A 27135-nucleotide genomic window follows, 5' to 3' on the forward strand; every position below is an offset into this window, starting at 1 on the left:
AGAACAAACTAGGGGTTACCAGTGGAGCGGGGCAATAGAGGGGGCTGGGGGAAAAGTATGGGGTTACAAAATCATGTGTGTGAGACTTTTGAAACTCGTAAAGCACCAGAGAATTTAAGCGCTGGAGAAGGAAATGGCAACCCACTCCAGTGTTCTTGCCTGGAAAATCCCAGGGACGGCGGAGCCTGGTGGGCAGCTGCCGTCTATGGGATCGCAAAGAGTCCGACACGACTGAAGCAACTTAACAGCAGCAGAGAATTTAAAGCATCCTTCCTTCAATAGAAAAAATTTTCCAAAAAGTAACTATGATGGGAAAAAAGTTAACTACAGCCATGCTTTGAAAAGCTGTTTAAAAGCCATGTGTTAAAAAGTTAACACAGCGCTTTTCAGCCCTTCCTTCCAGCACCTTCAGGGACCCTGATCTGTCTCCTGATAAGGGAGGGAGGCCGCCTCCCATACAACCCAAACTTTTATCCCCTTTTTATCAAAGAACAAATTCCTCATGTGTTAAAACTAGCACTGCAGGTTTCCCAGGCCCAGGAGGGGTGTGGTTCCTCTGGTCACTGGTCACTGTGCGCAGGCCCTCAGCTCATGGGGTCCCATGGCTGCCCCACGTGCCCTTCACAAGGGCACGTCCCCTGGGTTACCAAGCGCCTGGGCCGGGCACCTGCTCCCATCCTATAGCTGAGCTATCCTGGGAAACCATCAGGCCCCTGGGCATGACCTGCACTCTTGTGAGAAGAGGCACGAAGTAGGGAAAAACAGGCCCGGACACCTCCAGCCTCTCTGACAGCCACAGACAGTAAACGGTACTGAATGGACCTTTTAATATTTGTGAGTATTATTCCACTGCATTTTTATTAAAAATCTGTAACAGACTGAAGACTCAGGGCCTAATTCTTCAGATTATGGTAAGGATATCTGAGGATCCTAACATCCTGTGTCTGCTTCCCATCAGTCAGGAAGCCACAGAGCACCTGAGAAGCTGTTAAAACTGGCCCTTTTATAAGGAAAGTCAATCAGGACACAGCACGCGTGTCACTGTTGCGAGCGTGCGTTTCCTTGTGAAGACCCGCTTGCAAGGCCTTCCGCTCGGGGCTCAGCAGCAGGTCTCATGAGCCTCCTGTAGAAAGCGCAGAGCCTGCAAGTGCACACAGCTTCGGTTCACTATGGCTTATAACCGGGGCCGACTCGAGAATAAGGCAGCATTTATTGTCAGATCTGCAGGACAGCGTGGAGCAGGGGAAGACAGAGGCAGGTGTCTTAGGGCTGAGCCTGCAACACCCCTGAGCTCGATTCTCAGTGTGTCAGGAGGTTCTCTGGGCCACCCCCGAGGGACGGGGCTGGACTGGACAGGGCCCAGCCCACCCACATCTCCGCTAGCATGGCAGGGTCACTGTTTACGGCAAGTCCACAAGGCCGCGGTACACACCATCCCCTGGGGGGCAGCACGGAGCGATGCTGGAGGCCAGGAGCCCAGGCCGGTCCTGTTGAGTCACTTGTCCCCAGCTCCTGGGACAGGCGGCACGTGTATCAGCACGACCCTCGGCCCTGAGTGTGCCCACATTTACATCAGAAACAGGACCGCCACGCTGCTGCTCTGCTCACCTCCTGGCTTCCCATGCGCTCCAAGCACAGGCCCACCTAAAAAAGCTGAGAAAGGCCGACATCCAACCCTACTGAAGACCCAGGTCACTGTCACCTTCAAAATCTCTTATTTCCCCCATTAGTGCACTGCTAACGCTTATTTTTTTTTTTAGAAATATAGAAATTTCGTACCAGAGGAAGTTACTCCCCAAAGCACAGGGATTCCCAGCTGAGCACCTCTGCCCTTGACAAGAAGAAATGGAACCTCAAGGCTCTTAACTGGGGGGCCTGAGCAGAGGCCCAGTGACCCCTAGTGAGTGGAAAAGACCCCCCCACCCCCACCACCACTGCAAGAACTCCAGTCCCCAAAGATGGCAGTTCCAGCCAGTCTCAACATCTCAGCATCCTCTTTGGATTTCATCCCTAGGGCATGAGCCAAGTCTAAGGATCAGGTTGCTAGCTGTATGCTCGGGATTCCGGGGGAGACACCACCGCCGATGGACATATGGCAACAGAGAAACTGTACTCTGTGCAGACTGGGCACTGCCGGGACCACCAGGATGTGACCCGCACGCTCTGGATCAAAGTCAGGCCTCCGTGGGACGCAGGAGGGTCGGCAGGCTGAGCTCTGGCTCCAGGGTGGCCTGCGCCGGCTGTCATCACTGCTCATCGGGAACCTCCCGGAGCCCTTCGCTGTGGCGGCCCCGCCCACTGGCTTCCAGCAGGGCCCGGGCCTCAGGGTCAATATCCAGAATGCTCCTGGTTTTCCTGACCTTGGGAAGAAGGAAGGAGGGGTGTGTTCAGCGACAAAACCAGCCGGTGACGTCCTGCTGCTGGCACGTTTCTCAGAGCAGACTCGGGGCCCTACTGATGCCACAAGGGAAATGCAGGAGGCAGGGGCCCTGGCCCTGCCCCCACTGTGTCCCCCCGACCCTGGGAGGCCATCGCTGGGAGGTGACGCGGTGCAAGGAGGCCAACAACTCATTGTTGAACCCTGGATTCAGAAGGGACCCCAGACCCTCCTCAGCTTGCAAAGGAGCCCCTGTCCATCTGGGACCCCACCTCCCTGGGGTGGTTCTTTTAGGAGACCCCCCCGCCCAGATCCCAAACAGGACTCCTCGCCCAGCTGTGCACCCACAGGCATTCCTCTGGCCAGCGACGGCTGCTGGAAACAAGTCTGGGAAAACCCATCGCCAGGTGGAGGTGTGAAAGGTATGCAAGGGATCAAGCCGAGAGAGAGGAGGAACGCCCCCACACTCACCGGCTCTGCCTTCGGGGCGTCTCCCACCGCCCACACCTCCATCTTCTGGAACTGGAAGTCCTCCTGAGCCGACAGCTGAGGGCTGCCGTACGTGGTGCACGTGGGCTTGGCCTTGCTGTGTCCTTTCCCGAAATCAACGTCGATCCACAGCCCAAAGTAACCATGCTGTCCGCCCATGCCCTGCAGAGGGAGGCACATCAGACCGCGAGGCCCACCCCAGCCCTCAGGCCACAAGGGCGTGCAGAAGCGAATGCAGCTTTCTTCTTCTTTTCAACTGTGAAATGATATGGATTGGTACAACTGAAGGGTCCCACTGCGGGTCCTAGAACGCTCATCCAGGTGTCCTGAGTCCCACCCAGTGGCTCTTTCTCACAGGGCTGCGCTGGCAGGAAACACAGGTCAGGTCCTCCCTGGTGGTCCAGAGGCTAAGACTGCACTCCCAATGCGGGGCGGGGGCCGGGTTCCATCCCTGGTCAGGGAGCTAGATCCCACACGCCACAGCTCAGTTCGCCCACCACAACTGAAGACCCAGCGCAGCCAAACCAGTAAAATATCTTAAAAGGAAATGCAAGCAACAACAGAGGACAAAAGAAGGCAGCCGATCAGACCCAGACGCTGCAGTCCGTAAAATGAGGGGAGGGGTCCACCCAGCACTCGAGGCCGGGAAACCTGTGCCCGGGCCCCAGGACCCAGGCCCCTGTGCTGGAGCAGGCATGCAGGGGGCAGAGGAGGAAGCTACCTGGCTCTAGGCGAGAGGCCAGTGGGAACAGACCGCTGTTCAGCCTCTCTGGTCCCCTTCTCCGGGTGCCACCTCCACCGTTGCCTCTACCCCGGGGCCCTGGGGCCCGGAGTTAACGCTGAGCAAGGGACCAGGGCGGACACCAGCCACACTCGGGGGCCGCCTCTCCCTGCTGGCCGACTACTGACCCCCTGAGGCCAAGACCCTCTCCCCTGTCGACACCAAACTGCACTTTCAGAAGGCGTCTCGGGCTGTCGGGGGGCCCAAGGGAGCCCCAGAGAGAACCGGGGAGGAGCTTGGGGCCCGCTCCACACCGCCGAGGTTGACCCACCTTCCCCGCCCCTCGGCGCTGCAGAGTCGGGACTGGGAATTTCCCAAGAGATGCTTTTCGTTAAGCAGCGGGGAAGAGGAGGAGACTGGGGCTGCCGGGAAACGCCTCTTGCACCCGGAGTAAGCATCTGTGCGGGTGCCCATCCCAGCTCCTCGCCCAGCCCTGTCCCCACCGTCACCTGCGGGCTTCACTCCTGCCCACTTCTTCCTGTGGCCGAGTCCAGCCTGACGGGTCCAGGGAGCCTAGCGCTGCCCCCGGCATGAGTGCCAGGGCGGTGTCTCCAGCCACAGAGGCCACAGACCAGCCACTTGATGACCTGGAAACTGGCGGAGCCCGTCATCCACACACAAAGCCCAGAAACGCCCCAAAAGAGGCCCTGTTTTCCGAGGGAGAAGGTCGGTCCTGGCTGTCGCCCCCGGCGTGAGCACCCCGAGATCCAGGCAGGATGGACTGGACACCACACGCTGCCTGACGAGCTGGGCGCGTGCCCCAGGGCACGTCGGGGCCGGGGCTGGCACCGTGGGGTGGACGGCACCGCAGGGCCGCGCCCCGCCCCCGCCCCCGCCCCCGTCCTTACCAGGCCGTTGGGGATGGTCTGCTGCCCTTGATTCAGGTACATGTAGTGGTCGTTGTAGCCCGTGCAGGTGTACACGGCCATGCTGGGGGAGATGGAGAGCAGGAAGCACCTGTCGTCCCCTGAAAGGGAGCAGAGCGCAAAGGAGCCGGATCACCCACCGCAGCCGGGCACGGGAGGAGCAGGAAACGCAAACAGGGCTGCTCAGAAGGCCGAGCTGGAGGAGCTTCTCGGGGTCCTCGGTGTGCAGGGGTTGGGGGGGGGTCCCACACGTAGGGGCAGAGCCCTCAGACCAGCGGGCGGATCCCAGACCCACGGCTGCCCGGGGCCCGTAGGATGAGCTGCGGCTGGGAGGCGAGGGTGACCGCCAGAAAGGAACATGGTGTCTGCCTGCTGGGGATGCTGCCCCACCTCCCAGAGTCAGAAAGAGCACAAAGGGCAGGTGGTTAATGCGGGCCCCAGCTGGGCGCCCGTATGGCCTCAGGCATGCCATCCAGAGAACAGAGGATGCCTGCAGATGCAGCTGGCTGGGCAGGGGCCGCACCCAGGGAGAGGTGACCCTCCACCTTCACCTGGGCACAGGCATAGGCATGCTCTGCTCAGCGGAGGTGCAATCAGAGCTCCAGAAATGAGGAGCCCTCCACCTCAGACTCCTTCCCCACCCCCATGCACTTACTGAGGGGCGGTGACGGAGGGCACACACCCCCACCCCGGGGAGCTCCCAGCTAGGTGGGAACCAGGGACGTGCCCCACAGCCGTGGGACCTTCGCCACCCCGGTGACAGTGTGAGGGCACCTGAGAAAGGACCCAGCTCCGGCTCTGGGGAAGGGAGCTCCAGGAAGCAGGCGGGGAGCCCGAATGCGGAGGGGGGACACAAGGCGGGCGTGGAGCCCCAGGAGGCCTTAGGGAGGACAGCCCTGGGTGGCACAGAGTCAGGACCCGCGATGCTCAGGCCTCCCCTCCAGATGGACCCCGGGGGCCTCCACTGGGACTCAGCTCCTCTGAAACCAGGAAGGACGGCCTGAGATGGAGACGGCCGGGTGAGGGCCCCTCCGTGGAGGAGGGACCCCCGCGGGGACGAGGCAGGCCTGAGGGAACAGTGGGACCCCTTGGCTGTAGAGCAAGGTTTGTGGGCACTGGAGTTGAGGGGGAAGGAAGGTGAGCCTGGGGAGGCCACCGGGACCGGGAGACACAGGGCTGCCCTCCAGGCTAAAGACTCAGGCTTGAGTCCATGTGCCCAGAAGGACGGGTCTCGCCTCAAGTAACAGCCTGGTCCCACCCGCAGCCCCGGGACCATCACTTCACCTGCTGGTCCCAAGGCTGCCTTTCAGCCAGGGTTCCCCGGCTCCCAGTGCTGGGTGAGGTGCCGGGGCCACAGAGCATGGACCCCACGCTAGTCCATCCTGGGATCCACACCCAGAGGGAAGGGCCACCTGGGGAAGACGACCCTCCACTCCAGGGCGCACGGCAAGCACCGAGGAGTCACATGACCTACAAAGGCGTCAGTCCCACGGGGGGGCTCCTCACCCGACTCCCACCACCACACCACCCCCTTCACCCCACGGTTTACAGGCTGCCCTCCCCATGGTTCTGGGAACCCCAGGCCCAGAGAGGGTAAAGCACCCCGCCCAGGGCACAGCCGGACTCTGCCCAGCACTGCGGGCCTTTGGCTGCCCCTCGGCCGGCAAAAGCGGAAACGAAGTGACCCTGTGGGTGTCACGTCTCCTCAAGGCACAAATACTCGAGATGACTGGGGGACCAATAGATGAGAAATGCCCAGGACGTGAAAGGCATCTGCAAGGCTGGGCTGCCCCCTGCCGGAATCCTGGCAGAAAGAGCTCACGTCTGAAAACCTGGTAACTGCTCTTTCCCAGTTCTTCAAGCAGAGCAATGAATGCTGCTCTCGTAAATGAAAGCTGGAGACACAGCGGAGCTGAGCGTTGGGTTAATACGAGAGGAGCTGGAAGAAGTGCAAGTCTCGTCCAGATAATAATGACTCTCGGGGCTGTTCTTCCACGTCCTCGAGCAGAGCCTCCAATCACAGAGACCCAGCTTTTCGCCCCCAGGGACCCCTCCCCATGATGCTGTGACAAGGTGGGCAAGCAGCTCTCTGTCCCTAACCGTGTGTACCAACAGCGGAGCCAGAGCTGGGCTCCTGCCGTCCTGCTACAAGTTTGGGGCGTGGGTGGGTGTCGGCAGAGGGTGCTGGTAGGGCCGGCTCCCCAGTAAAAAAAAACAAACCCTGGGCACTGACGCTCTAACACAGCCCCGCTGGATAGCACTGCACCATTTAATGATGCTGAGCCGCTGTTTCCTCGCCTGAAATCCGCGGGTGAGGACACCTGTCCGGCTTCCCTGACCCAGCAGCCAGAGGCTATGCAGAAATGCGTGAAGTTAAACCTCATAAACACCATGCTTCCCCATCCTCCCAAACACATCTAGAAAAAAATGTTTGGGGGAGGAGATGGAAGAAACAGAGCACACGGGCTGGCGGGCTCAGAGGTCCCCACGTGGCGGCTGAGGGACCAGAAATCGCCAGGAGTCCTGCGCTACCAACGTGGGGCTATTCACCTTGAAACTGAGGCTTGACTTCCCAGGAGCAGGAGGCGAAGCCCCCGAACACGTGCCCGTCGCAGTCCTCCAGCAGCACCAGGCAGGGCCCTCCGTGTGCGATGCGCCCGCAGAGCTGGGCGAAGCTGTTCCCGTGGAGCTCAGTCGCGAAGAGCAGGCGCCAGCGGAGCCGCCGCTCCTGGGGCAGGTGCGAGTTGATGTAGATGACGGACAGGACATCCAGGATGCTGGCAAACTCCCGCTGAGGGTCCACCTGGCGCTCAGGGACCAGGGTGGCCAGCTCGAGGGACGAGCGCAGGAGGAGGAAGCCCTGGTGGATGACCAGGCTCAGAAACGTGGCCACGTGGTGGGCCCGGAACACCCAGTCCTCAAGCACGGCCCGGTCACAGTCGCGGTCCAGCCACTGAGGGCCCAGAAGCTTCCCGCCACCTAGTGGAGGAGAAAACAGTGCTGGGGGGTGGGGGGCAGTGACATCTCCTTCCGTCTGCTTTCCTGAACCTGCTCTGTCCAACAGGGGAGCCACACGTGCGTTTCATCCGCATCGAGATGTGTGGCGAGTGTCAAATGCACACCCCATTTCAAAGACTTAGTGTGGAAAAAAAAAAGTGTAAAATAACTCGTGTTTTTTTTTTAACATTGCCAAGGTTAAAGTATATTTTGAAAATTTTCTTAAAATTAGTCTCACTTGTTTCTTTTTGCTATTTTCATGTGGTTACTAGAATATTTAAAATTTCACATGTGGTTTGCTTGCAGTTCACATCCTACCCCTGTTGGACGGTGCTCATCTAAACAACTCAACATCTACGCTCTTATCTTTTCTCTGCATTCCCAGCTGCATTTCAGAGGCCCAGGAGACAGTTACACCCTCCCCCTGGGGCCCTAAAACCCCCCAGCACCCCTTCCTGAGAGGGCTGGCTGCACCAAAGCCACGAGTTTAACAAAGCCATCTGGGAAGGACTCAGACGCCCAGTGCCCTCCAGCGACATCAGGCTGGCGGTGGGGCAGTCACCAAGTCGTGCCTGACTCTTTGTGACCCCGCGGACTGTAGCCCCCACCAGCCTCCTCTGTCCATGGGATTTCTCAGGCAAGAATACTGCAGTGGGTTGCCATTCCCTTCTCCAGGGGATCTTCCCGACCCAGGGATCGAACCCTGGTCACCTTCACTGGCAGGCGAGTTCTTTACTGAGCCACCAGGGAAGGCCCACATGAGGGTAGAGGTTGGTAACGTCCTGGGCACCCCTCGATTTATCTGGGGAGAACGGGTTTCATTAACTACGAATTATGCTTCATGGTTCTAAGCAACACCTATGTCTCTGATTTCCATCTCTTACCTACTAAGAACAGAGGTGGCGCGGCAGTGGCACCAGAAGACAGACCAATGGGACTCCATCCAAACATGACGGCCTCATACATTCACAGCAGATTGTCTTACTATTCTTTCCAAGTCCCAGCTATCTCACTTAATGTTTCAAACTCTGTCTAGAAATCCAGCTTTATAATAAATCAGTAACACTTTTATAAAATAAGTCAACTTTGTTTTATACGTCAACAAAGCTACAAGATTCACCTCAAGGCAATTTTAAATTCCAAGTAGATTGAAATATATACTGTTTCTCCGCCAACAACAGCAGAACACGTTCTTCTCCAGCAGGTCTGGAATAGTCTTCAGAACAGACCATATGTTAGGCCATAAAGCATGCCTTGACAAACTGAGAAGAACTGAAGTCACATAATGTATGTTCTTCAGTCACACATAATAAAATTACAACTCAGAAGGCAATTTGGGAAATTCACAAATATGTAGAAATTAAACAGTATACCTCTGAACAACCAATGGGCCAGGGAGGAAATCATGAGGGAAGCCAGAAAACACTGAGCTGGACGAAAACAAGAACACAGCATAGAAAAGTGATGTGCGTCAGCTGAAGCAGCGCGTAGAGGGAGACGCACCGCCATAAACGCCGATTCGAAAAAGAAGAGCGACCTCAAATCAATAACCTAACCTCCTACCTTGAGAAACCAGACGAAGAAAACCAAACTAGACATCGGAATCAAGATGCCAGAGTAACAGGACACGGAGCTCACCTCTTCCCACAAAGACATCAAGAACACATGTACACGACTTCCCCAGCGGCCCAGCGGTTAGGAGTCCGCCTGCCAGTGCAGGAGACATGGGTTGGATCCCTGGTCTGGGAAGATCCTGCGTGACCCAGAGCAACCAAGCCCACGCAGCACAAGCACTGAGCCACGTGCTCCAGGGCCCGCATGCCACAGCTACCGAGCTCGCGTGCCACAGCTACTGGTGCGTGTGCCCGGAGCCCACATCCTGCAACCAGAGACGCCACCACGATGAGAAGCCCACACGCCACATGAGAGAGCAGCCCCACTCACAATTAGAGAAAGCCTGCACTCTGCAAGGAAGACCCAGTGCAGCCAAAATCAAGTAAGTAAAAAAAGAAGACATCTACAGGCCATCCTCAAAAAAGTCTCCAAAATATAAATGCTGGACAGGGTCTGGAGAAAAGGGAACTCTCCTACACTGCTGGTGAGAATGTAAACTGGTACAGTCACTATGGAGAATAGTATGGAGGTTCCTCAGAAAACTAAAAACAGAGCCACCCCATAATCCAGTAATCCCACACCTGGGCACGCACCCAGACAAAACTACAATTCACCAAGATCCACGCACCCCAAGGTTCATAGCAGCACAACAGCCAAGACGTGGAGACAACCTGAGTGCCCAGTGGCAGAGGAGTGGATAAAGAAGACGTGGGGCCTACATAGACCGAATATTGCTCAGCGATAAAAAGAGAGCAAAGCAAGGCCATTCGCAGTAACATGGATGGACCCAGACATGATCACACTCAGTGAAGGGGTCAGAAAGAGAAAGACGAAGTGTGCGATTACTTATACGTGGAATCTGAACAACGACACAAGCCAATACGCCTGTGAGGCAAAAGCAGACTCTCCCTCACAGCAAACAGATGTGTTGCTGCCGGCGGGAGAAGACGGGAGGACAGGGTGGGGCTGTGTGTGCGTGAGTGCACACTTGGTCATGCCCGACTCTTTACAACCCCGTGGACTGTAGCCCACCAGGCTGCTCTGTCCATGGGATTTCCCAGGCAAGAGTACTGGAGCAGGTTGCCATTTCCTCCTCCAGGGGATCCTCCTGACCCAGGGATCGCACCGCGTCTCTCGTGTCTCCTGCACTGGCAGGCGGGTTCTTCATTACTGCGCCATCTGGGAAGCCCGAGGTTGGGGCTAGCAGATGCAAACTATTATAGATGGAACGGGATAAACAACAATGCCCACTGTAGAGCACAGGGAACCATATTCAATATCCTGTTACAAATTATAATGGAAGAGAATATATTTAAGTCTAAATGAGTCACTTTGCTGTACAGCAGAAATCAACACAACACAATCCATGACACTTCAATTAAAAAAAAAAAAGGAAAAACCAAACTAAATTTAAAGGAAGCAGAAGAAAGGAAATAAAAGACTTGAAGATAAATAAAATAGAGGTTAGACAACAGAGAAAGTCCACAAAACCAAAAGCTGGCTCTTTGAAAATAACAAGAAGTGAACACAACTTTAGCTAGACTGACCCAGAAAAAAAGAGAAGGCTCAGATGACTAACATCAGAAATGAAGGTGGAGACGTCACTACGGACCTGGCACAAATCAGGATTATGAGGAAATACTATGAACAACTGTATGCCAAGGAAGAGATAATCTCAATGGTCCTCCAAATTTGGAAGACGCACTTACTGACTTTAAACTTTAATACAAGATGGCGTGGAACCACTCTCCAACGCCAAGGTCTGGGGACTAGCGCGGGGCACTTGCCTTGAAGCCTCATCTCGGAGCACAGCTGGGCAGCCAGCACCTGCACCCTGGATGGGGAGCCTGGGGGTGGCTTCTGACTCCAGCCTCGCAGCTGCCGTCTGTAGTTTAGCACGTGTACCACAGAGCCAACCAAGTCCTCTGTAAACTTGGAAGATCACAATTTTACCGTTAATTGCACCACCATCGTACCTCTGACCTACATCAGATCAACATGGAGAAGGGCATCTTGTCTCACTAAGGCCAACGTGGCGGACCCCAGGGTGGGAAGAACCACGTGACTTGGGTAGTTATTCAGCTTTCCAACAATGCCCTCGGCTGGTCTAGTTGGCTGATGCCTCTTTGTCCGGGAGTCCTGACCTCATCCGGTTATGTGGTCCAGGGCCCCCCAGGGGGCACTTCTGCACAAGGCCTCCATCAGCTGCTGCACCATCCTGAGCCCCCCACCAAAGGCCACCAACACTGCCTGGGGTGGCTGCGAAGTGCCTGGTGGCCTCTCACCTTGTGGACATCTCTTGCTTTCACGGGACCTCCTGAGGCAGAAATCATGTTCAGGATCACGAGACTCTTCTCCTCGGCAGTTCCTTTCAACAGGTGGGACATGGACGCTGTGAACTGTTCCTGGGAGACGCGCTCGCTGGGCCCCTTTGCCTTCCCGCTGCCGTCCACCCTCCGCATGCCCTCGAACAGTCTGGTGACCATCTCAGGGGGAAGAGCATCCCCCACATGGCCCTGCAGGGACAAGCGGGTGAAAAGCCCAGACAGGGTGCAAGTCAGACGCGGTAGGATGACGGGAAAACAGCTAAGGGACCAAGACCCACCGCAGAGAACCTTCCCGGACCCCTGGTGCACCATCTCTGCCCACTGAGGGTGTCATACCACCCCAGGACCCACACGCCGAACGTGTCCCGGCCTGTGGCTCATCTGGGCCATCAAACTCTTCCGTCGTCTGTCCCCATCCTGCCCTCCAGACTTCCCAGTCTCCCCAGACTGGCCATGTCCTTCCTGCCTCTGGCCACTGGCTGCTTTTCACTCTGCTAACATCTTCTCCATTCTAGTTCCGGCAGCTGTCATTTGCATATCTGGATTTATTTCCACATGGAACATACGGTCTGTGTAGTGCTACACTGGTCTCCTCTAGATTAGGGACCTCCAGATATATTAACTATCCATCCACGTTCTTTGTGCTCAATATGCATCGGAAAGTGGGGGAGGGATAACCTGGGAGGTTGAGATTGACATATAAACTCTACTATATATAAAACAGGGCTTCCCTGGTGGCTCAGACAGTAAAGAATCTGCCTGCAATGCAGGAGACCTGCGTTCTATCCCTGGGTTGGGAAGATCCCCTGGAGAAGGGAATGGCTACCCACTTCAGTATTCTTGCCTGGAGAAGTCCGTGGACAGAGGAGCCTGGTGGGCTACTGAGTGACTCACACACACACGTATATAAAATAGGCAACTAACAAGGAGCTGCCGTACAGCACAGGGAATTCTACTCAACCCTCTGTAACGACTTATATGGGGAAAGACTCTAAAAAGGAGTGGGTGCACATATTTGTATAACTGACTCACTTTGTTGCTCACCTGAAGCTAACACAGGACTGTAAAGTCACCGGATGGGCCAAAGATGTCTGTGATGTTGCTGCTCTCTGAGCACCCAAACGCACGTGGTTAAGAGCCCCACGGAACGGGGCCAAAAGATGGGGAAGCGGGCAGTCTTCACTCCTTGTCAGGTGCACCCTGACCCTGAAACTTCATTATTTTGGGGGGTGGGGAACAACAAAATTCCTAGGACAACAAACACTTACGAATCCTGAAGGCCAAGGTGGACTTGAGACTTGGCGGTTATCAGACCCACAAATACAGCCTGGGCAGCCCATTGCAAGGAGAAATCAGGGGACAGTGGTGCAAGAGACGGGAAGCAGTCAGCCCCTCTGGTCAACCGCAAGTGGGAAAAGTCCCTGAACAGTGTGAGATGAAGGCAGAGTGAAGCAGCTGCCACACTGACCACGGAGCCCACAAGGCTGATGCCAGGAGCCAGCATGGGAGATCCCACCCACGACAAGGTCATGCGGAGAGGCCTGATGGGCAAGGCGAGTCAAGTCTCAAGGAGTCCTCTGCCTGAGCATCTACCCCGAAACCAAAATCTGTGTGTTTGCTGTCTGCTATACTATAGTTTTCTGACATTACCACCTTTCTCTGGAAAAAGTTAACTCAGAGCTCCAACAGTCTCCTGCATATAAAAAGAATGTCTCGGTTTAAACCCCTCTGATGGCTTTCTAGCTTATCTGACCGGTCTGCCCGGACTTTTACAACTTGTGGATTGTTTACGGCCCCCAACCGTAAGAGGCACAAAGCTTAAAACATCTTAAAGATATAGAGCCTTTTAGAGCCAAGAATTAGTTTGGGGAAGAGTTTGTTGAGTTACTGTTTGCCACCAGGCCTCCATATCCTTTATCTTTTAGGCACCTGGGAAGATATTAATCAATGTAAACAGGATGCAGAAATAGGAATATAGTAGTTTTTTATGTTAGCAATACTAGACTTTTGAGCTAATGAATTTTCTCTTTGTTATAAATCACTGTACTTCTCTTCCTCTGTTATAAATTGTTGCATCCTTGCTATGTAAGAATGTAACTTTATTTAGTGCTTTCTGAGAGTGGCACCAGACTTTGGGAAGAACAACACTATTACCCTTATCAGAAAAGGGCTGTAAAATGCTAATTGGCCTTCCGGCCAGATGATGTAAATCACCTAAGACTTGTGTATACAACTAGGTATGCAGAGAGAAAGCCTGGTCTCGATAAAGGGTCAGGGCTGCTGACACTGCATAATTTTGTATTATCCATTGATCTCTATGTAAAATCAAATGTACAAAAGGCCTTTCCGGACAATAGAGGATGGGTCTGTCACTGGAAAGACTGGTTTCCCCCGTGTCTTTTTTTCTTACTCCTTTTGAGGCTAAATTCCCCTCTGGGACGTGGAGGCTCTCTGTGTCTCCTTACTTGCCCTGGCTTCTAAGACCCGCAAGAGAGGGAGCCTAAGGTGGGGCACCCTCCGCTATTCAAGTGGGCGCCTGTGGCCTAACGTAGACGGTGCAGGTTCCTTGTCTTGGAACTTTATTAGCTTTCTGCGTAAACCAAGTTATTCAGCCTCTCTTCTCCACTAAATTTTCCTACTACACTATTTCTTCCTAATCTCTCTTTATATTTCTAAATAAATAAGTTTTTCCTCACCACGCCGTCCCCGCTTCAAGTTACCCTGGATCCACCAGGGCTGGACCCCGGCAGGCTGACAGTCGGTACTATCTGTTTCTTCACAGAAAACACATCTCTCTGTGTTCCCACACCTGCCTTACAGGAACTGAGGGTCAGCAGCAGCCTGACTCCTGCTCCAAACTAAACACGAACTCCCAGATGTTACCCTTGCCTTCAATGCCTGCAGAGAGAAGGATCTGGGCGAGGCACTGGAGCCAAGCTTCTCCAACGACAGAGCATCGAACAGCCTGTTGACCTCAGCCTGCTCCGTGGGGAGAAACCGTGAGGAGCGCTCCTGTCCTGGGTGACTCTTGCTGTTCCCCATCTGTCCCTGCGGCTGGCAGGACTCTGCAGGAGAGAAGTTCACACCCGTTAGAGACAGAAATCAAATATGTATAGGTGGCTCAGCTGGTAAAGAATCCGCCTGCAGTTCCGGGGGCCCAGGTTTGATCCCTAGGTTGGAAAGATCCCCTGGAAAAGGAAATGGCAACCCACTCCAGTATCCTTGCCCGGCGAATCCTACAGACAGAAGGAGCCTGGTGGGCTACAGTCCATGGGGTCACAAGAGTCGGACACATGAGTTAACGACTAAACCACATATATATTTTAACTATTTTGCTGTTTTATCTTATTTTATTGCCCCATGCCATGTGGGATCTTAGTTCCCTCACCAGGGATTGAACCCTTGCCCCTTGCACTGAAAGTGTGGCATCTTAACCACTGGACCACCAGGGAAGCCCCAAAATATGTCAATCATAGAAAATGCCAATAATTATATGGTCAAGGTAAGCAACATGGATTTACTTGCAAAACGCAGCAAAAATGCAGACCTATGTAGTGTTTCGATGTGGTAGAAATTATTATTATTTTTTTTTAGTTGCTCAGTCGTGTCCGACTCTGTGACCCTGTGGACTGTAGCTCACCAGGCTCCTCTGTCCATGGGGAGTCTCCAGGCAAGAATACTGGAGAGGGATGCCACTTCCTTCTCCAGGGGACAAATTAGTTGACATAAATAAAATGCGAAAACTCAGTCAGATTCCTCTGACTTCTCAAAGCCTGCTCGTAACTGCTAACCATCTGGATTTCTTTGTTCCAAAATAGTTTCTAAGCTAATGTAACTAAAAGGTAGAAAAATCAGGATTTTAATCAAAATATTCATTTTTTTAAAAACCTGAGTTGAAAAAATAATCTATAAGGGTGGATGATTACATGTATTTAAATAAAATCAACACCTTGCAAGTATCACCTACAGAGCAGAAGTGCCGTGGGACACGTTCTTCCTTTGTGATCCTGGCTTCTCGTGGTGGCTGGGCAGCCTCGGGCAAGTGACCAAAACTCTCTGCACCCCAGGTTAATAGTCACAGCCCAACCTTGTATGGATGGGATCATGGTGCACGCTGGCCAAAGCTGTGAGAACCCAGCCCAGGCCTCATCTCTGGGAGGGATACTAAGAGAGGCTGGCACCCAAAGGCAGGTGGCCCAGGGGCTGCAATCGGGTCCCAGACCTCATTACAGAAAGGGGTCCAGCACCATCCGATCCACGGATTCAGACAGAACAGCACATCCGAGATGAAGCAACCATGCAGAGGGCACAGTACCTCAACTTCCTAACTCCTGTCTTTAGATTTCATGTGGGACCCACCATGGTCAAACTGCTGGGGAGAGGGGCACCCCACCAAAGCAACAGCCCGTAAGTTTCCCCCAGGTCACGTGGAGGGGGCAGGCTGTCCACAAGCCAGGTGGAGCATGGATCACAGACCTCAAGAGGAAGTGGGGTGCACGTGGGGCCTTTCTTCTTACTGAAGTGAGACTCACACAACAGCACAAAATGACCCATTTCAAAGTGAGTGGTTCAGTGGCATTTGGTACACGCACAGCGGGGTGAGACCACCACCTCCATCGAGACCCAGAACATTTCCGTGACCCGAACAGAAACTCCACGCCCATTAGTGATCACACCCCATTCCGGGCTCCCCAGGCCCTGGCAGCCACTAACACACTGTCCCTGTGGAGCTGCCTGTTCTGGACACCTTGTGTAAATGAATCATCCAACACGTGGTCTTTGGGGTTTGGCTTCTTCACTCGGTATAACATTTTAAGGGTGCATCCATATTGTAGCACGAATGGGACTCATTCCTTTTGATGGGTGAGTGATACTGCAGTGTATGAAGATACTGTGTTTGGCTTATCCATTCAGCTGTTGATGGACATTTGAGCTATTTTCTATCTTGGGGGTGCTGTGAACATATGTGTACATGTACTTGTTCGAGTCCCTATTTTCAGATTAGGGGGGGTGGATATACCTAGGAATGGAATTGTGGGGTCGTATAATCTGATGTTTATTTTTTGAAGAATTACCAAACTGTTTTCTATTTTATATTTCCAGCAGCAAAGCATGAGGGTTCCCATTTCTCCACATGCTCTCCAACATTCTTCCATGTTTTACTCCCACCATTGTGGGGCAGGGGAGGGAGTTTCCAGCACAGGGCTCCTAGGAGGAGCTCCAACACACTTGGCTGCTGGAAACGGGGGCTTACACAATGCAGTTTGCGGCTGTTGTTCACAGGCCATTTGACCTAAATGCTTCCACTGCTCAGCTTTCTCAGCAGCTTAAGAGCCGAAAAGGAAAGCCTTCGGCCCCCGGCTCGGGTTCCAGTCTGCGAGAGGCTTCCTTATCTCTGAGATACAGGGGGCGGCGCCAGCTGGTGCCTGGTCTCCCTCGGGGGCACAGCCCAAGCGGCTTTGCCAAGGCAGACCCGTCCTCTTTGTCAACTCTTCTAAGAGCCCAATAAACCACCTGATCGCGTAGGACGTGCTGAGATGAGCCATCTGCACTGTTCTGACCGGGAAGGGGGCTGTGGGTTATTTTGGGACCCCACATGGTGACCTGATCTGCCTGGGGTTTTGCTTCTGCTTATTGCTACCTCCGCTTTGCTTACATTACTGGTAAGTCACAACAGCTTTAGTCAAAAATATTTTCAGATTCATACCCTCCCCAAGCAGGGAAATTCAAGATTTCTCTCAAGATCTCTGTTAATTTATCAAATCACCGAAAACTTATCCCTCAACCTTCCCTGCATCCCTATCTTGTTATCCTGCTGAAATCTTGAAAACGCAAGTGTATAAAAATGCACCCTAGGAATTCCAGTTTGTTCTCAGGGTCTTCATACCAAAGGTCATCACGCCTTTTCACTTCCTCTAGAAAACCTGAAGGTTTGTGACAAGAGAAGGCCCATGACTCCTATGCTGGGAGAGATGACTGCCTTCTGAACACCTGGGGGGTTTTTGAGATGTGAGCACAGCTCCACCTCAGAGCTGGACCCTCCGGGCTAGCTGACAGCTGTGCCCACCCCGGTGGGCTCCCAAGGCCGACCTGGCAGATGCGTGTGGTCCACTAGGAACGTCAGATGCCAGACCCCGTGAGCAGTTCCCTTGGGTCCCCTGTCTGGCTCGGAGGGCCCTCCTGTCTGCCTCTGCACACCTCACCATCTCCTCAGCCTCAGGTTCCAAGACTACCCAGCGTTCCTGACTTTCAGAGAACTGACTGTTGCCCTAAGGGACACAGACCCCTCCTTGCTCACTCTGCTTGGACCCCACTTCCACCTCCCACCCACCCCCAGGGTCATGCCTGACTCACTTACCCATAGAATCTGAAAATCATAACGGAGACTCTGCCCCACGGCCACCTGGCGGCCGGCACCCAAGCTAGCCTGGCACATGTGGACACGCGGACATGCTGATCCAAGGCCTGGCGTTCCTCGCCCGCCTCTCAAGTGGACAGCCCGTTCCCCACCACCTCATCAGATCCTGGGTGCAAACTCCAGGAGGCCGGCCTGGCCCGGGTCCCCCGCATTCGGCCCCCAGGGGACACACTCCAAGGCCCCAGGCACTCAGGGGCCCCTTGGATCAGTGCCCTCAGTTCACCACCCGTGACCGGCCCCTCCTCACCTCTGCACCCCACAGCCCACGGTGCCTGGGTCCCCAGGGAGAGCTGATGGGACAGGGGATCCAGCTGATACCACCTGGAGGTATCAACAGTGATGCCTCTAAATGCCGCACCTCAGATTCCCCACATCCTGGGAGAGGGCCTTCCTTCTCAGGACCAAGGAATCGCTCTCTCAGGGGCTACCAGCCTCTTTAAGGGGGACAGCTGGGGCTGGAAGGCCACTGGCCCATAAATGCCTCTCCTCGGACGTCCCCTTCCACGGCTGAGGACCCAGTGCAGCCAGGGGCTGTTCCCCCAGGTCACGGGGCCCGCCGCCTCCAGGATGCTGGCTTTCCTGACACCGGCACGGGCATCCAAGTCCTTCCACAGAGGACGGCGTCGCCTGGGCCAGGCCCCATCTGAGGGCAAGCAGACAGAAGCCTCAGACAGGGCCTGCAGGAGCATCCCGTCCAGCAAACGCTGTGGAGACTGGCGGGGAAGGGATGAGAACTGGCGGGGAAGGGGTGGCGAGAACGTGTCCCCAAGGACACATTCTGACTGGGTCTCCAGCACCCAGGGGTGGCTCACCCAGGAAGCAGACACAGTGCACAAAGGTGCAGGGCAAATCCAGGGTCGTCCAGGCGAGGTCTGGTGTGGGGAGGGCGCCTGAGGCAGCTACAGAGCAAGACTGGCGCTCCTCTGCCTCTACCCAGCCCCCTCCTCGGACCCACCAGAAACAGGCTCCTCCACTGCTGTCTGAACACCCGTGGGAAAAGACCGAGGCTGGGCGAGGCGCCTGCAGGGAGGACCGGGGCGGGGGGAAGGGGGTAAGAAACGTAAGGAGACGTGCAGCCCGTGGCGTGGGAGCTCAGGGCCGCGCCTGGAGGACATGCCAGGAAAGGCCCAGAAGCAGGGCAGCCGGCAACACTGGCTTTCCTTCCAGGAAGAGGGGTGTGGCAGCCCGGAGCTACAGCCACAGGCCTGGAGTCAAGAAGAGCTGGGAGAAGGGCAGCCTCTCGGGCCACCCCCCTCGGCCCTCCAGTCTGGGTGTCTGCAGGGCACCGGTGAGAGGACGCATCTCAAGACAGCTCTAGGAGGCTTCCCTGGTGGCTCGGTGGTGAGGAATCTGCCTGCCAATGCAGGAGACACGAGTTCGATCCCTGATCTGGGAAGACCCCACATGCCGCGGAGCAACTAAGCCTGTGCACCTCAACTACTGAGCCCAAGCTCTAGAGCCAGGGAGCCACAGCTCCTGAAGCCGGCATGCTCTAGAGCCCACGCTCCACGAGAGAAGCCGCTGATATGAGAAACCCGAGCACCAGAACCAGAGAAAGCCCCCGCTGGCCGCAACTAGAGAAAACCCACCCAGCAACAAAGACCCAGCACAGCTAAAATTACATAAATAAAAGTGATAATAATCATAAAAACTGGCTGAACGACTGAATAAGTGAATGCAATTTGAAAAGAAAAGACAGCTCTAAGGACACCCCGCCTCCTGCTAAAAAGGCCCCCAAAAGGCAGGATGAAGTAAAGGCAGTGGTACAGCGTTCCCAAGTTCATCCTGCCTGGACGCCATCACCTGAATCAGGCCTGAAACCTCTTCAATTAACTTTGGGGAGGAACTGAAGGCCTTCGATGCGTCCTTACTTCTCCCCAAAAGCACATTTCTGAACTTTCAGTCCCTGAAATGGTTTTCTCATAGGACAGTCCTGGGTGCACCTTGGTACATGCAACAGACTTTTTCTTTCCCGGCAAGCTGTGCATAAAACCACCCAGAGCTGGCCTGAGTCTCCCGCAGGGTTACACAGATCATGTTCTCTGTCAAGGGGACACACTCAGATGTTCCTTTAAGGTTGCTAATCCCGGTGGTTCTCAACTGGGGGTGTTTTCCTCTGCCAGGGGACAGCTGGCAATGATGTCTGCTTGTCACAGCCAGGGAGGCTGTGGTTCTAGCCACTGCTGCCATCTAGTGGTTAGAAACCAGCGGTCCTACTAAATACCCTACAATGCACTGGACAGTCCCCACAACAGAGAGTACCCTGCCCCAAATGTCAGGAAGGCTGGGGATGAAAAACCGGTGGAGCGGAGGGGCAGAGCAGGACAGTCGGCACTGGAGTGTGCTGATCTCCACAGCGCTTGCCTCTCTGGACAGGGGATGCAAAGATGTATAGATCTGAGCTCAAGTTCTGACATCGGTTGGTGTGACTGTGGGCAAGTAACTAAGCCATTTCCAGCCCTAGTAAAACAGGGAAAGTGCCTCCAGTCCTATAATGAGGAGGAGGGGGGAGGATTAAATGAGGTAACACAGGGCATTTAACTCAGCTTTCTGGAGGCCAGAGGAGACACATGAGCTCAAAGCAACAAGATCTGAGACCTTGAACCCAGATCTACGCATCTGCCTTGCAACAAGGGGAACAGCCCAGCTTGGAAGAAGCAAACCCCTCAGTGCTGGGGAGGGAGCCAGGAGCTGTTTTTCCTGCAGAATGGACCACAGTAAACTGGCTGGCATCCAAGGATGGCTCAGACGACTCTTTTCAGGGCCTTTCTGAAGGTTCCCATCTTCAGGAGACACCCTGGACTCCCCACCTCCTCCAAGGGAGCATGGTCCTGGGAGCAGTCACCTGGCCCTCAGTACACCCTTTCTGGGAAGACTCCAACCACCTCATCTGCATCAAGCTTTGTTTACATCCCAGAACCAGCAGCCTTTCTGGGAGAGGTCAGCTTGAGCCTGGGCCAGCTGCTGGCTGCACAGAGTCCCTGCTGGCCAGAAGGTGACCTGTCCCGCTCCTGCCCCATGCTAGCCTCCCTCTGTCCAGGGAGCCCCAGTGACTGATCTGCAGGGGGCAGTTTCTCCTCCTCTCCCCGCTGCTCTGAATTTAGCCGTCAGCGTCACTCTCCTGGGACAAAGCGAGTAGGTTGTGTCCAACTCAGCACACACTCCAGCACAACCCCCTGCCTCGCCTCTTCCCGAAGATGCTCCGCAGTTCTTCCCCCGTCTACACAGCTCTTTCTCGCTCTCCCTCCTGACAGCTGGCCTTCACCCTGGGGACCTTCCGGCAAGCATCGGCCTAGAACCCTCTGACCTCAACGACGTGAAAAGTAGGAGTAATTCTGTGCTCCAACTGACCTAGCGGGGATATCCTCCCTCGCAGCTGTCCCCCTATCACTCCCCACTCCACCCCAAGGCAGAAGCACCGGCTGCCAGGAAGGGTCAGGGCCCAGGTCCACCCCGGCACTAACTGCTCCCGGGACGAAGGCCATCATCCCCAACGCTTCGCTGGTCAGGCTGCTCCCTCTGGGCCCCCAGGCCGGTGACCTTCCCCTACCCCCAGCCTCAAGTCCACCGCTCGGCTCACCCAGGTCCTGGCCCTCCTCCCAGAGTCCACCGATCTGCCTTTCCGGTTGTAGTCCAGATTTTCGTCTGGAGCGGCCCAACCCCGTTGCCAGGCGACTACGCTGACAGACAGCTCTCTTTCCCAGTCGCAGGAGTGAAAGTCTAGGGGGTGGAGCGTGATAAAAATCCAGCCAGTGGGTATGCACAGAAGAGGCGAGGGCGGGGCCGTGGGCGGGGCCAGATGCAGGAAGAAAGGAGGCGGGACTCCCGAGGTGCCGCGCCGGGGGGAGGAGCTGGGAAGAGAGCTGGAGGCAGACTCGGGAAGAGAGTGGCTTAGGGCTGAGGGGAGGAGCCAGGGAAGAGCACGTGGGGAGGGCGGGGTTTCTGGTTTGGAGCGAAGCTCCCGCTTCCCTGTCCCCTCCATTTCTGCTCCCTGACAACCCAGACCCTACCGCGTCCTGGGAACCCTCACTTCAGCCTGCGTTCTCTACCAGTCCTTTCCAGGAGCATTTCCATGTGCTTAAGTCTGTCCAGTCCTGATAAATTAACTCTCCTTGACCCTCAGGCCTTGTCCAGCTTCTCCCACCCTAGCCCACCCCCATGCCCTCCACCCCAGCTTCACTCCATAATGTCTAAGGACTGCTGTCCAGATTTATTAACCTTCCATTCATTGCCCAAACCACTGAAACCAGGCCCCAGGGGCCCTTTCATTAAATCTACAGTGCACTGCAAATGGTGATTGCAGCCATGAAATTAAAAGACGCTTACTGCTTGGAAGGAAAGTTATGACCAACCTAGACAGCAAATTAAAAAGCAGAGACATTACTTTGTCAACAAAGTTCCATCTAGTCAAGGCTATAGTTTTTCCAGTAGTCATGTATGGATGTGAGAGTTGGACTATAAAGAAAGCTGAGCATGGAAGAGTTGATGCTTCTGAACTGTGGTGTTGGAGAAGACTCTTGAGAGCCCCTTGGACTTCAAGGAGATCCAACCAGTCCGTCCTAAAGGAAATCAGCCCTGGGTATTCATAGGAAGGACTAATGTTGAAGCTGAAGCTCCAATATTTTGGCCATCTGATGCGAAGGGCTGAGATGGCATCACCAACTCAATGGACCTGAGTCTGGGTGAACTCCGGGAGTTGGTGATGGACAGGGAGGCCTGGAGTGCTGCGGTTCATGGGGTCGCAAAGAGTCGGACACGACTGAGCGACTGAACTGCACTGAGTTCACAGTCAGCATTCCTGCCTTATAAAAACTCTCCTTCCTAGGGATCTAGATCACCAGCCCTGGCTTGTCTCCTCCCCCACCCCCACCCGATAATTTATACTCCACACATCCTCCGTGAGGTCACTTCCTTCCACTGACTGCCTTCCTGGTGACTTCACTTCCCACCTGTCTGTGCTGCAGACCCCCAAGCCTGTACGTCCAACTGATAGTCTAGTCTGCACCCTGACCCCATACATCCACAAGGCTGCACCTCAAACTCAGCCCAGCCAAACCCAAACTCCTCTCTCCTGAGGGCTGGCCACCACCTTCTAGCCCAGAGTCAGAGAACTGAAACCACCCCAGGCCCCTCCTGCTGCTTTTCTCCCCATGTTCCATTACTTCCTGAATCTGTTTTACCTCCAAGATTTGGCCTGCATCCACCCACTTCCCTCTGCGTCCCCAGAGCCCCCTGGTCTGGGCCAGACCCCAATAATAGCATCTTTCCCTCCTCCAGCCAGAGCCAATAGAACGATCAGCACAGAAGTCCTTATCCTGCCCCCAAGACAGAGATGGCATCACAGGATCAGGCAGGGTAACAGACACAGATAAAACCAGCTGCTAGGTTTCGCTGTCCTCAAGTTCACAAGGAACCGCACTTCTCAAGGAAATGCAGCTGCCGCTGTAAAGCATCATAACAACCCCCTTTCTTGTGTTGTGACTGTTTTACTCAAAAAGAAACTGAACTCTAAGATTATAGATGAGCAGAAACTCTGCTGTTTGCAATTCTACCATTCAGAATGAAACCTTTCAGAATGAAACTTTCCGCCCCGGGAGAATTTTAACTTTGACACAGGAGCAGCCTGGATTTCCAGCCGAAGTGCAGATCCAGATAAGTGGTTTCTGACCATGATGGTCCACAGCCCTCCTAACTCCGTGGTTCCCATGGGAACAGGAGCCGGGTCCACATTGCAGCCCAGAACGGATGCTGGCCCCTTCCTACCTGGCCCTGTTTGGCCCTAAGCCTGTTGAAACACTGCTTTTTTTAAAAAATTTCATCCAAACTCCCCCTTTATACAATATTCTATGAAAACTTTCTTTGCCTTTGTCAGTTTCAGCTGTCCAGGATTCCCAATGCCCTGGACGAATAGGCCTGACCTGTCAGACTGCAGGGCTGACCTTGGTGCTCATGGACCTGTGGGGCTGAGCCCTGCTGGTCAAAGGTGCCCAGAGAGTACTGACCACCTACTGCAGGCCAGGCATGGTGACAGGACAGTGAGCATCACACTCCGCGCCCTCAGCCGCTGGTCCGTTATCACTCAGTTCCACCCGCTGAATGAGTGCGGAGGCGGAAGATTAAATTGAGGGAAGGGGACAGTCGTGAGGGGGGAGTGTGGTTGTGGAGGAGAGGGTTGGGAAGATAAGGGGGAGAAAGACCGGGACAATGAAAGGCTATGTTGGAAAACAGATGGGCTATTATAAGATACAGAGACTTTTAGGCTTACAAAGAGCGCAGAGCTAGAGAACAGTATGGAGGCTCCCTGAAAAACTACAGAGTTGCCATACAATCCAGCAATGCCACTCCTGGGCATATATCTGGAGAAACAGAGCATTTGAAGACACATGCATCCCTATGTTCACAGCAGTACTGTTTACAATAGCCAAGACATAGAGGACAGGTCTTCCCTGTAGCTCAAAAGATCTTCCCTGTAGCTCAAATGGTCAAGAGTTCTCCTGCAATGCAGGAGACCCGGGTCCAACCCCTGGGTTGGGAAGATCCTCTGGAGAAGAGAATGGCACCCAACTCCAGTATTCTTGCCTGGAAAATCCCACGGGCAGAGGAGACTGGCAGGCTACAGTCCGTGGGGTCGCAAAGAGTCAGACATGACCGAGCAACTAACACTACTGCTAAGACAGAAATAACCTAAGTGTCCATCAACAGAGGAATGGATAAGAAGACGCGGCACGTGTACACAAATGGGCTACTACTCAGCCATAAAAACGAATGAAATAATGCCATCTGTAGCGCAGGAACAGACCTAGAGGTCACCAGACTAAGTCAGTCAAATATGATGTTACTTATATGTGGAATCTAAAAAGTGATACAAATGAACTTATTTGCAAAACGTAAACAGACCCACAGACATAGAAAATAAATGAACAGTTATCAAAGGGGTAAGGGAGAAGGGATGGATTAGGAGTTTGGGATGAAGAGATACATAGTACTATATATAAAATAGATCGTCAACAAGAACCTCCTGTATCTCACACAGAACTATACTCAATATGTTGTAATAACCTATAAGGGAAAAGAATCTGAAAAACAACACACACACACACACACACACACACACGTATATAATATGAATCACTTTGCTCTATGCCTGAAACTAACACATTGCATATAAATCAACTGTACTTCAATTTAAAAAAAAAAAGAACTCAAGGCCATCTGGACATTTTCCTCTTCTGCATCAGGGGTCTACTGTCTTCCAAGCTCTTTCTGTCCATCCTCATCCCCATCTTCCTACCCATCAGATCCTTCCTGGCCAGAGCCCCTTCCTGCCTGCTGCCTGGGTGCTGCCAGCTGGCGATGCCTGATCCCTCATGGAGAGATGAGTCTGAGCACGGAGGCTATCCCATAAGAGCAAAGTGTCCCGAAGCCCAGCAGCCTCCAGCCTCCTGCAGATGGGGACAAGAGGCAGTAACCCCAGCGCTCCATCTCTGCTCACTCAGGTTTCTGCCACCTGCAGCCAGTGGAGTGGGAGGATTAGATCTGCTGAACTTATGAGCACAAAACTCACGACAGTAGTTTCAGGAATATCCAAGGTGGCTGCATTCTAGGCCAAAAGGCAATTTCTTATAGCCCACTGAGGGCAGGGGGCCATGGTGGTCCCAGGGGTAGGCACTGGGGGTGGGGGGCATTGGGGGCACCCCAGTTGTAGAGATCACAACAGTAAAACCAACTAAAATTCAGTCTGATATTCATCACCAAGCACCAGCAATTCTAAGCATCATCAAGTGATATCATTTGCTTCCCTGAAAAAGCCTTTTATTGGGCTATGCACTAAACCAGAGGTTGGCAGACTTTTTCTATGTAGGGCCAGATAGTAAATATTGTTGATTTTTCAAGCCATACCATCTCTGTCACAGCTACTCAAAGCTGCTGTTGACACCAAAATAGCCACAGGCAATAGAAAAACAGTTGGACGTAGCTGTGTTCCTCTCTGACTTTCTATGACACTGAAATGTGAATTTCACATAACTTTCACACATCAGAAAATATTATTCTTTTGATTTTGTGTCCAACTGTTTAAAGTAAGAAAATCATTCTTAGCTCATTGGCTATATAAAAGCAGACAGTGGCCAGACTGCAGTTACTGTCATGTTTTAATATTTATATTTTTTAATCTATGTATTTTTTAACTGACATTTATATAAGTTTCAAATTGTACTTTTTATTTTTTGGCCGTAACATGCAGCATGTGGGATCTTAGTCCAACAACCAAGGATTAAACTTCTGCCCCCTCTATTGGGAGTACAGAGTCTTAACTACAGGACCAGCAGGGAAGTCCCCAAATTGTGCATTTTTGTTACATTTCCTTTAAAACCTGGGTTTGTTACATTTCCTTTTAAAAACTGGTGGCTCAGTGGTAAAGAATCTGCCTGCCAATGCAGGAGACACGGGTTCAATCTTTGGTCTGGGAAGATCCCACTAAGCCCCTGTGTTACCACTACCAAACCTGTGCTCTAGAGCCCAGGCGCTGCCACCACTGAAGCCCACACGCCCTGGAGCCCGTGCTCTGCAACAAGAGAAGCCGCCACAGTGAGAAGCCCGAGCTCTGCGGCTAGGGAGCAGCCCCCGCTCACAGGGCAACTGAGTAAAGCCCACCAGCAACGCAGACCAGCACAGCCAGAAATTAATAAATACAAGGAAAAACTGGGTTTACCAATCCTGTTTAAAATTACACCAAAAAATAATAAAATACCTAGGAAAAAATCTAACCAGTGAGTTGAGAGACCTATATGCTGAGAAGTGTAAAGTATTGATAAAGGAAGTTGAAGATGATTCAAAGAAATGGAAAGATATGCCATGTTCTTGGATCGAAAGAATTAACATTATTAAAATGGCATACTACCCAAAGTAGTCTACAGATTCAATATGCTCTCCATCAAATTACCCATGACATTTTTTCACAGAATTGGAATAATCCTAAAATTGACATGGAACCACAAAAGAACCAGAAATGCCAAAGCAATCCTGAGGAGAAAGAACCCAGCAGGAGGTATAACCCTCCGGGACTGTAGACAACACTGCAAAGCCACGGGAATCAGAACAGCATGGCACCAGGACTGCCCTGGGGGCCCAGGGCATCCACCTTGCAAAGCGGGGAACACAGGCTCAATCCCTGGTCCGGGAACTAAGATCCCACATGCTGCAAAGCCACTAAACCCACACACCGCAATTACAGAGCCCACACACTCCACAACTAGAGGAAGCCCGCG

At 53.6% G+C, this 27135-nt stretch overlaps 1 protein-coding gene across 5 annotated transcripts in view; it reads right to left on the reverse strand.

Moving 5' to 3' along the window:
• Positions 1-1191: 1191 nt before the first annotated feature.
• Positions 1192-27135, reverse strand: part of MEAK7 (MTOR associated protein, eak-7 homolog) — a 57141-nt gene continuing 31197 nt past the window's right edge. Inside the window, exons 1-8 of one of the 5 annotated variants that reach the window (XM_004014942.6) lie at positions 21450-21516; positions 14341-14516; positions 11410-11640; positions 10912-11056; positions 7064-7492; positions 4496-4614; positions 2849-3028; positions 1192-2360 (exon numbers count right to left, since the gene is read on the reverse strand). In XM_004014942.6, the coding sequence (XP_004014991.2) occupies positions 2247-2360; positions 2849-3028; positions 4496-4614; positions 7064-7492; positions 10912-11056; positions 11410-11640; positions 14341-14493 (1371 nt within the window). In that variant the 5' untranslated portion in view covers positions 14494-14516; positions 21450-21516 and the 3' untranslated portion in view covers positions 1192-2246. Of the gene's footprint in view, positions 2361-2848; positions 3029-4495; positions 4615-7063; positions 7493-10911; positions 11057-11409; positions 11641-12495; positions 12696-12719; positions 12873-14340; positions 14517-18824; positions 21517-27135 lie in introns of those variants that run through there. The other 4 variants (XM_042231514.2, XM_027977687.3, XM_060397876.1 and 1 more) reach the window with 4 other exon arrangements.

The sequence above is a fragment of the Ovis aries genome, chromosome 14, assembly GCF_016772045.2.
Source record: "Ovis aries strain OAR_USU_Benz2616 breed Rambouillet chromosome 14, ARS-UI_Ramb_v3.0, whole genome shotgun sequence".
In the NCBI taxonomy this organism is placed as follows: domain Eukaryota; kingdom Metazoa; phylum Chordata; class Mammalia; order Artiodactyla; family Bovidae; genus Ovis; species Ovis aries.